The 11,323-nt window shown below is 43.5% G+C and overlaps 1 protein-coding gene across 2 annotated transcripts in view; it reads right to left on the bottom strand.

The window, feature by feature from the left end:
• Positions 1-10,480: 10,480 nt before the first annotated feature.
• BAK1 (BCL2 antagonist/killer 1) overlaps positions 10,481-11,323 on the bottom strand; it is a 79,095-nt gene continuing 78,252 nt past the window's right edge. For both annotated transcript variants that reach the window (XM_073616050.1, XM_073616051.1), the window contains one exon: positions 10,481-10,898. In XM_073616050.1, the coding sequence (XP_073472151.1) occupies positions 10,791-10,898 (108 nt within the window). In that variant the 3' untranslated portion in view covers positions 10,481-10,790. The remainder of the gene's footprint in view (positions 10,899-11,323) is intronic.

The following is an 11,323-nucleotide window of genomic DNA, read 5'->3' as shown; positions in this document are numbered from 1 at the left end:
GGCAGATGCAGCTATAAGGTAGAGGGCAAAGTGAAGATAAAAAGCACATACAACTTATGGCTTTAAGTGAGTTCAGTGTACTTTGTTTTATAAGTTGGTATACATAGTCCAACAAGGAAACTAGTGTATATAACATCTACATTGATCATATATGTGTTTATGTTGATGAGTGGAGCACTACTAGTATATGGAAACCCCTAATATTGGGAACTACTAAAGAGGCTACAATGGGGGGCAATGAGAGGGAAGTTATTTTTTCAAAAAACCCGTAAATTAAGTTCAGTATTAAGGCCTTTAGGCACGAGTGATCTCAATCTGTTTATCCACCACTTTACTTTCTGTAGATTTAGAAAGTAAAGATCAGATTTAAATCACCCCTTCTTGGCGACAGTTTCATTATATAGATGCCCGTAACCCGCATGCCTTCCAGGCGTTGTTACATGTTACAGGGACAAGTCAACATATAGATGACTTTGGTAGTGGCACAATTTATGAGGTCCTTTATTTGGAAACTTCGTTCACCCAGTGCGTCATTAAATGTGTCAGTCCTATCTACATGGGGACATACCTGGAAGTGTCCATATGGCAACATAACCTTGCTTCTTGGGTATTCTGATAACCAGGAAGTTCCCGGTATCTTGGTAAACACTGAACTGATCAGGGTATTTCCTAGGTTCTTAGCTTTTCTAGCTACTATCTTTGGGGCCGGGCCGGGCCCACTATGTTTGCTAGACCTGGCGTATTGATTTGGATACCCCAAAATTTGTAGAGAATCTCTCTTACTGTGCTCCATTGGGTCCCAAAATGGGTTATCGCTCTTACCAGGCCTGAGTCAGTTACACCTCCTTTTTGAGAAGATCTTTTCTGTCATACCGGGTTACTTTTTGTCTGGCTCTCCTGAGTTGTCTATGCGAATAGCCTCTTTCACAGCAGCGTTTATAAAGGTCATTGCTTTCCTGCTTAAAGTCAGCTGGATTGGTACAATTCCTCTTAATACGAAGGAATTGACCAATTGGGATACCATCCTTTAGCCACTTTGGATGGTAGCTATCTGATCTCAGTAGTGTATTGGCCGCTGTCTCTTTTTGAAACGTACATGTAGACAGGGAGCTTCCGTCAATGCTAATCCATAAATCAAGAAAGGAAATCTCTTTTTGATCGAGACATAGGCGAGTCTAACGTTGCGGTCATTGTTATTTAGATCACCAATAAACTTATGTAGGGACTCTACATCTCCTCTTCATATTACCAACACGTCATCAATGTACCTGGGCCACGTATGTACATGGCCCAGGTACATCGGTGAGGTCTAAACAATCTCCTACTCCCCGAACCACAGCCGGGTCCCATGGGGCTCCCATAGACAATTGACAAAATACAAAAAAAAAAGTCTGGATGCCAAGTCAATTGACACAGGGGACACCTCCATGGCAATTGCCATGTTTATTGGCTATCACAGTGTGTCTAGGAGGTGCACCAATGTGTCAACCCCTTGGAGGCTCGAGCTGAGAGTGAATGTGTGTAGTGGAAGCTGCTGTAGTCATTTAACATTTCCTTTAACATGATCACAGTACGGTATAACACAGTAGGCCTCTTTAAAGTAATTGAATTGGGGCGGCTCTATCAGAGTTGAAAATACATTGAAAGGGAGCCCTCAGATATCCACCCGATGTCCAGACGAAGCTGCGCAACCGCACAGCAAAACGTGTTGAAGTCATCACCGCCCTGATGCCACAACTCCATCCCCTGTAGTGTTGGCGATCACACAAGGGTATTTCACTGATCTGGAGGGGGATTTTGTGTGTCTACCTGGCCGCAGGCTTGACTAGCTTACATGCAAAGCTTACCAGGATCTGCTAGAGGAAAGTGACAGCTACTGGCGATACTCACCAAGCCTTACATCCCATTGGAGTGCCTTGGCTGCAAAGTCCCAGGTGAGAATGGCATGGGAGTAAGATATATTCTTGGGAAAAACACCAGCTGACGGACATAGATTGAGGACTGAGGATCCAAGGGGAGCAGTAAAGTACCATGTAGATAGGGATGCATCAATTTAAGACTATTTAATCTGAGATGTTTTCTTCACAGCAAGTCCCTTTGGTTGATCCACAGCACTTCCATCCATTGATGATTGATATATTGCATGACCGCAGCCGTGGCTTCAGAGACCCATTGATTTAGGGGTTCTACCCTCTGAAGAGCCACAGATAGTTAATATCACTCCACTCTGGCTGAGATGGAGAACCTGAGAGTATGTCTCCAGAACCTGAGTAATGCACTCAGGGTGAATTATCGCCTCATCAGTCTACGATTAACTTAGTCCTAGGAAATCAGGATTTCAGTATCTGAAACGGACAAGGATTATTCCTTTTTTATTTATTGAACTGGGACATCTGCACCTGACTTCAGCAGCTTTCACTACAACCATATCCACTCTTGGCTCTGGCCTCATATTCCCCCCCATCCCATCACCCTCAGCTCGAGCCTCCGTGGGGTCGACGCATTGGTGCACCTCCTAGACACATTGTGATACACAATACACACAGCAATTGCCGTGGAGGTGTCTCCTGTGTCAATTGACTTGGCTTCCGGACGTTTTGTGTTTTGTCAATTGTCTGTGTGTGCGTCTGACATAGCTAACATGCATATTTTGCTTTGCTAAGCAGATTTTATGTTTCCCCACTTGGCGGCTGCTATTGCAGCACCATGATTTTAGATGGTACTACCTCGTATGTTAAGGATACAAGAGACGTTTTAGCCAGTATCTCAAATCTAACCATAGAAGAGGAGGTATAGTATCTTGCAAAAGTGAGTACACCCCCTCACATTTTTTGTAAATATTTTATTATATCTTTTCATGTGACAACACTGAAGAAATTACACTTTCCTACAATGTAAAGTAGTGAGTGTACAGCTTGTGTAACAGTATAAATTTGCTGTCCCCTCAAAATACCTCAACCATTAATGTCTAAACCACTGACAACAAAAGTGAGTACACCCCTAAGTGAAAATGTCCAAAATGGGCCCAAAGTGTCAATATTTTGTGTGGCCACCATTATTTTCCAGCACTGCCTTAACCCTCTTGGGCATGGAGTTCACCAGAGCTTCACAGGTTGCTATTGGAGACCTCTAACATCCATCAGCTCCGTGATGTCGTCATGGAGGAGTGGAAGAGACCTTGCGCTCCTCCACCTTCCGTTTGAGGATGCCCCGCAAATGCTTAATAGGGTTAGGTCTGGAGACATGCTTGGCCAGTCCATCACCTTTACCCTCAGCTTCTTTAGTAAGGTAGTGGTGGTCTTGGATGTGTGTTTGGGGTCGTTATGTTGGAATACTGCCCTACGGCCCAGTCTCCGATGGGAGGGGATCATGCTCTGCTTCAGTATGTCACAGTACATGTTGCCATTCACGGTTCCCTCAATGAACTGTAGCTCCCCACTGCCGGCAGCACTCATGCAGCCCTAGACACTCCCACCACCATGCTTGACTGTAGGCAAGACACACTTGTCTTTGTACTCCTCACCTGGTTGCCGCCACACATGCTTGACACCATCTGAACCAAATAAGTTTATCTTGGTCTTATCAGACCACAGGACATGGTTCCAGTAATTCATGCCCTTAGTCTGCTTGTCTTCAGCAAACTGTTTGCAGGCTTTCTTGTGCATCATCTTTAGAAGAGGATTCCTTCTGGGACGACAGCCATGCAGACCAATTTGATGCAGTGTGCAGCGTATGGTCTGAGCACTGACAGGCTGACCCCCACCCCTCCAATCTCTGCAGCAATGCTGGCAGTACTTATACATTTATTTCCCAAAGACAACCTCTGGATATGACGCTGAGCACATGCACTCAACTTCTTTGGTCGACCATGGAGAGGCCTGTTCTGAGTGGAACCTGTCCCGTTAAACCACTGTAGGGTCTTGCCAACTGCGCTGCAGCTCAGTTTTAGGGTCTTGGCAATCTTCTTATAGCCTAGGTCATCTTTATGTAGAACAACAAATCTTTTTTTTAGATCCTCAGAGAGTTCTTTGCCATGAGGTGTCATATTGAACTTCCAGGGACAAGTATGACAGAGTGGGAGCGATAACACCAAATTTAACACACCTGCTCCCCATTCACACCTGAGACTTTGTAACACTAACAAGTCACATGACACCGGGGAGGAAAAATGGCTATTTGGGCCCAATTTGGACATTTTCACTTAGAGGTGTACTCACTTTTGTTGCCAGCAATTTAGACATTAATGGCTGTGTGTGGAGTTATTTTGAGGGGACAGCAAATTTACACTGCTACAACGTAAAGTAGTGAGTGTACAGCTTCTATAACAAAAATTTTTTCAGTGTTGTCACATGAAAAAATATAATAAAATATTTACAAAAATGTGAGGGGTGTACTCACTTTTGTGAGATACTGTATGGTTGGTTGGAGTGGATGTGGAATCCCTCTACACCTTGATCCCTCATGATTGGGGGATTAGGGTTGTAGAGACATTCCTTGAAAAACATTATCCGGCAAGTGGGCCCCAGAATAAATTCACCATTGTTGTCCTTCGCCCTAGAAAACAACTTCTTCCAATTCCTCTCTAAATTCTATAAACAAAAAGAGGGGACCTCTATGGGAGCCCCATGGGCCCCGGCATATGCATGTCTACATCTGGGGCTCTAGGAGGAGGAGATTGTTTACACCTCACCGTTGTACCTGGGACACGTACATACGTGGCTAAGGTGCATCGATGACGTGTTGGCGATATGGAGAGGATATGTAGTCCCTACGTAAGTTTATTGGCGATCTAAATAACAATGACTGCAACATTAGACTCACCTGTCTTCAATCAAAAAGAGATTTCCTTTCTTGATTTATGGATTAGCATTGATGGCAGCTTCCTGTCTACATGTATGTTTCAAAGTGGCTAAAGGATGGTATCCCAATTGGTCAATTCCTTCGCATTAAGAGGAATTGTACCAATCCAGCTGACTTTAGACAGCAAAGCAATGACCTTTATAGACGCTTCCGTGAAAGAGGCTATTCGCATAGACAACGCAGGAGAGCCAAACAAAACGTAGGCTGAGAGTGGGGAGAGAGAATCGGAACAGAACTGGTATGGACTGCAGGTACACTCGGATAGAAAGACCGTTATCTGCGTTGAGCGGGGATCAGTATTGGGTGGAGCAGAGCGCACAGTCTGGGGAAGCGCTGTGATCCAGGGAGATCTGGCCCGGAAGTGGCAAATTATACCTACTAGGAAGTGAAGGATAGCCAACGAGGACACCGTTGGCCTCGCTGCCTTTTATTTATTGCTGTTGATTGGCTTCTACTTTGTAAGTGCGATTCCTTTTTTAATTAAACATTTTCCTAATCAAAACATACTGTACTATGGAAAGTTTTCTTTTCTCTGTTTCCGAATACCATTAGAGTTTTGCGGCTGTTCCAGAAATTGCCTGGGTCTTGGAGAGACAGATTTCCCTATGCTGGGCGAGACTGCTGCAGTCATCGCCATCTGGTAAGCAAGCCATCCTTTGAATCAACTGCTTGTGGAAATTGCACGTTGTTTCTTCCCTGCACTCTTTCATCTTTCTACACGGATTGGTGTTTTTTCTTCCCTTACCAGTGTATGGACTCAATCCTTAATGGGACTCTGCCTTAGTTTTCACTTTTCATTTGACCATATATTTGGTGAAAAATAAATGACACTTATTTTTTGATTTTATTTTTTTTATCCTTTATCAAACTTGGATTGCAATAATATTGGAATTTTGCTTCAGTTATAGTTTTTTATTCTTTCACTAGTTTATATGAATAATTTTTTTTCACAGAAAGATTATTTTTCACGTAACATTTGTGATATTCACATTAGCGCTGCATCTATTTTGGATTGTTATTGCTATTTTAGTTTGGTACTAGACTTTAAGGTGCTGGCAGCTTTTTCTTGATTCAATCACTATTCTGCATCAAAAAAATAATCTTCTAGCACAGCTCCAGCCTTCGGGCTTTTTCTTTATTTCAAACAAAAAGTAGCCCGGTACGACAGAAAAGATCTCCTCAAAAAGAAAACTCAGGAAGGAGGGGTAGCTGACCCGGACTCGGTAAGAGTGATAACCCAATTTGTGACCCAATGGAGCACAGTAAGTGATATTCTTTACAAATATTGGGGTATTTTAACCAATACACCAGGTCTAGCAAACATAGTGGGCCCGGCCCCAAAGATGGTAGCTAGAAGAGCTAAGAACCTAGGAAATACCCTGATCAGGTCAGAGTTCATCAAGATACTGGGAACTTCCTGGTTATCCGAATACCCGAGAAGAAAGGGTATGTTCCCATGTGGATAGGACTGACACATTTAATGACGCATTGGGTGAACATAGTTTCCAAATAAAGGACAAGTCAACATATAGATGATTACTACCAAAGCCATCTATATGTTGACTTGTCCCTGTAACAAGTTCTATATAGAGAAAACAAAACGCCAGCTTAGGATACGCATAGGTGAACATATGCCTGAAATCAGTGAAAAAAACCCCAGACAAACCCCTAGCATGACATTTTGCCCAATTTCATAAAGGCAGCCTGGAAGGCATGCGGGTTAGGGACATCTATTCACTGAAACTGTCGCCAAGGGGTGATTTCAATCTGTATATCCACCACTTTTCTTTCTGTAGTAGTATCAAATTAAGTTCAGAATTAAGGCCTTTAGGCATGAGTGATCTCAATTTGCATGATTTTTTGGAAAAATAACTTCCCTCTCATAGTAGCCTCCTTAGTAGTTCCCAATATTAGGGGTTTCCATATACTAGTAGTGCTCCACTCATCAACATAACCACATATATGGCCAATGTAGATGTTATATACACTAGTTTCCTTGTTGGACCATGTATACCTACGTATAGAACTTCTGGCTGTAAGTGTGTGCAGTGTATTTTGTTTGTTTTATGTATGTTTTATCTTCACCTTGCCCTCTCCCTTATATATCTGCCCATCTGTCTGGAAAGGTATAACCAGCAGACAGTAGTTGGACATGATTTTTTTAACCCTATATATATAGCTCTATGAACAGAATGTTAGAAAATGCCTTAACATGTATCTGGAGCCAATATAAGATCTAAAACATCCTTGAAGTCATTGCACCCAGAACGAAAATTAAAACTGAAGTTTATCATCATGTCTGTTAAACATTTGCATTAACATGATCACAAGGAGATCACAGGGAAAGGGAGCCCTTGGATATCCACCGATGTCCGGACGAGGCTACACAACCACACAGCAAAACGCGTTGACATCATCACCGCCCTGATGCCTCAACTCCATCCCCTGTAGTGTTGGCGAGCACACGAGGGAATCCCACCGATCTGGAGGTGGATTTTATGTGTCTACCTGGCTGCTGGCTTCACTAGCTTACATACGAAGCTACCGGGATCTGCTAGAGGAAAGTAACAGCTACTGGCGATACTCACCAAGCCTTACATCCCTTTGGAGTGCCTTGACTGCAAAGTCCCAGGTGGGACTGGCATTGGAGTAAGATATATTCCTTGGGAAAAACACCAGCTGTCAGACATGAATTGAGGAGTGAGTACCGAGGATCTGAAGGGAACGGTAAAGTACCGTATAGATACGGGTGCATCCATTTAAGACTGTATTTAATCTGAGGTGTTTTCTTCACAACAAGTTCTCTCACTCAGTCCCACCATCTCTCCTCTGTCTCCCTGTAGTTGATCCACAGCACTTCCATCTATTGATGATTGATATATGGGCATGTTAGTCACCACAGCCGCGGTTTCAGAGACCCATTGATTTAGGGGTGCCACCCTCTGAAGAGCCACAGATAGTTACTCTAAGGTTCTCCATCTCAGCCAGAGTGGACGTCTGCTATTATGTCCCCAGAACCTGAGTAATGCACTCAGGGTCAATTATCTCCTCATCAGTCTATGACTAATTTAGTCCTAGAAAATCAGGATTTCAGTATCTAGGATTATTCCTTTTTTACGTAATAAACTGAGACATCTGAACCTGACTTCAGCAGCTTCCACTACACCCATCCAACTCTTGGCTCTGGCTCTATCAGTGGCGGCCCATCCATAGGGGGCGCCTGGGCACCGCCCCCCCCCCCCCCTCCAGGCAGTCACAAAAAAAAAATTTTAAAGCTGGCCCTTAAAAAAAAAAAAAAATACAAAAAACGGTCCTTAAGTGCACTGTGTTCGGATGCCGAGTAGCTTCCGCCCGGGGCTAGTATCTATTACTATCGCCAGGCGGTTTAATTGACATCTAAGTATGATGTCACTTCCTGTTTCTCTCTAGGAAACAGGAAGTATGAGAAAAACGGAGCTCTCCACAGGAGACACCGCTGGAGAGGACAACACATAGCAAGGTAAGTAACGGGGGGAGGGGGGTTTGGTGGTGACACACACTGCTGCAATTTGGTGACACTTCTGCAATTTAGGGACACATACTGCTGAAATTTGGTGACACTGCTGCAATTTGGGGACACATGCTGCTGCAATTTGGGGACACGTGCTGCTGCAATTTGGTGACACGTGCTGCTGCAATTTGGTGACACGTGCTGCTGCAATTTGGTGACACAGGCTGCTGCAATTTGGTGGTGACACAGGCTGCTGCAATTTGGTGGTGACACAGGCTGCTGCAATTTGGTGGTGACACAGGCTGCTGCAATTTGGTGGTGACACAGGCTGCTGCAATTTGGTGGTGACACAGGCTGCATTTTATGTGACACAGGCTGCATGTAAGGAGGGACTCCGCTGGGGGCACCTGATGTAAGGAGGGACTCCGCTTTGGTGGTGACACAGGCTGCTGCAATTTGGTGGTGACACAGGCTGCAGCAATTTGGTGGTGACACAGGCTGCATTTTATGTGACATAGGCTGCATGTAAGGAGGGACTCCGCTGGGGGCACCTGATGTAAGGAGGGACTCCGCTGGGGACACCTGATGGCATCTGGTGGCAGGTGACGTGGCTAGTGACACGCTCGGGGCTCCCACTGATTCTGCATTATGGTGAGTTGAATGATTTCATTTTATAATACAATGTAATAATAGAAATAATGCGCTTCAATCATCCTGACACCATAACAACCATGGTGCCGGGATGACTGAAGTGCTAACACCGGGAGTTTGGAGTATCTTTATCTGCTCATTGTTAAACTTTCTAGAATACACATATTTCTATTGTCGTGTAGGATCTGGGCCTGCTGTGCCTCCATCCCTCTCTCTCCACCCCATGTTCAAGGCACTAACCACACCACCTTAGAGCCACGCCCACTATTTTGCTAAAACCACGCCCATTTTCACCAAGTGGGAGGGGTCAAAAAGGAAGGGCGGGGCCTGGCGCCCCCCCATCCTAAAACTTCACCAGCCGCCACTGGGTTCTATATCCCCCTCGCATCACCCTCAGCTCAAGCCTCCAAGGGGTTGACACATTGGTGCACCTCCTAGACACACTGTTATAGCCAATACACACTGCAATTGCTGTGGAGGTGTCCCCTGTGTCAATTGACTTGGCATCTGGACATTTTGTGGTTTTTGTATTTTGTCAATTGTCTGTGTTTGTGCGTCTGACACAGCTAGCCTGCATATTTTGCTTTGCTAAGCAGATTTTGTTTCCCCACTTGGCGGCTGCTATTTCAGCACCATGATTTTAGATTGTATTACCTTTGACTAATAAAATGAATGAATTTTTTTTATTAGCGGCCCACACTCTCTGTCATTTTCCAGCCTTCCTTCCTCTTTTTCCCCTTCTTGGGGAAGAAGTATTTTTTTCTATGTATATGACATACTCCTGACCACTACACCTGGCTGTAGTTGACTGTTACTGACCACTGCACTCAGTATGCTGGGCTCATATGACATGTTCTCGACGACTGCACTTTCTATGTTGGGTCGTAGTTGACCTAAACCTGAAAACTGCAGTCTTTATGCTTTAATGTACAACAGCTGTTGGTAATGAAGTTATTTTTTAAAAGGTTATTCATCTGCCTATGCAGATAAGGGGTGTCTGTAGAAAAAAGAAGCGATGCAGCTTTGACTAGATATGAATAATGCCCTTGCTATAGCTGTCGACCATTTACGTACCTCATGAAGCCTGACTGGAAAACTCCCAGGACATTGCTAAGAGAGGCCCAGCTGTTACCTTCACCCCTGAGCTTTTTCTGATTCAAACCACCTCACATGTTTTTTCTCTCTCCTGATATACAGTATGCTGGTTCTTTATTCTCTTCTGGGTAACCAAGGCGGAACCCCCGTCCCAACAAGAAAATTGCCAACGACAGCAAGGTCGTAGATGAACAAATTATTTCTGTTGTTCCCTCACTTTTACTACATTATCCAAAAGTTTGGCAGGGAAGCCAAATGTCTGAAAGATGAAGTCAAACGTATCAAAGCATGAATATAATGTATGTGGTCAGTTTTTGCGTGCTTGCTGGCTGTAATGATAGTGTTTAGGTAATAAATATTTTAAACAGGGAACACAAAAAGGTATAAAAAAAAGGGACATTTATTAATGATAATTGCACTAAACAGATCTCCTTTCAAGAGATCTAGTATGTCCCGTAAAAATATTTTCCCTGAGGCTAAAACGGAAACAGGCATCAGTTAAGTAAATGTTACTACTCAAGACTTTGTTGTGGGTGAAGATTTGACATCCACAATATCCCCAGGTATAAAATAGAAGGTGTTTTCCGATTATATAGTAGGTCAAAACCTTTGAGACAGGCTCTTTAGGAACCAGATTGCGTCTGCAGAATTCATTCACAGATCACTCTTCAGCGATGGAAATATACTCCCAATTTCAGGATCCTGAGCCCAAACGTTTAATCACAAATTGAAGGATAAGAACAACACCCAACGCCATCAGTACATATCGAATACTGTTATTTGTCAGTTTAAGTACAGCAGTCTGAAAAAGAAAAACTTAGATCAAAAATGAGGTAATATACATATTAATCTAATTAAAGCATTTGAAAAAATAAAAAAATGACATATTAAATGCAGTGTTGCTCATAAAAACAGACTATTTAACCTTCATATTCACGTAATAAATATAAGAAACATGCTATTTTATACACATTTTAAAAGGAAAAAAGATGATCAGAAATTGTGTATTGAGCAAGGGCACTCAATGAACAAGAATGCTCAGCATGGATGAGTGTTTATGTTTATGTCAATATGAAGGAGAGGGGGGCATTTTGTAAGGAAGCAAAGTGCTTCTTTTATCAAGAGGAGGCAACAGAAATTGGGACAGGTTTTCTGACCCGCCCGTTAAATGTTGCCTCTTCACTGCTAGCTAACAACCATCTCAATCATCACACAGAAATAATACTG

The sequence above is a fragment of the Aquarana catesbeiana genome, linkage group LG02, assembly GCF_042186555.1.
Source record: "Aquarana catesbeiana isolate 2022-GZ linkage group LG02, ASM4218655v1, whole genome shotgun sequence".
NCBI classification, from domain to species: domain Eukaryota; kingdom Metazoa; phylum Chordata; class Amphibia; order Anura; family Ranidae; genus Aquarana; species Aquarana catesbeiana.
The sequence above is the reverse complement of the archived record's forward strand: the minus strand, read 5'-3'. Positions and strand labels throughout refer to the sequence as shown.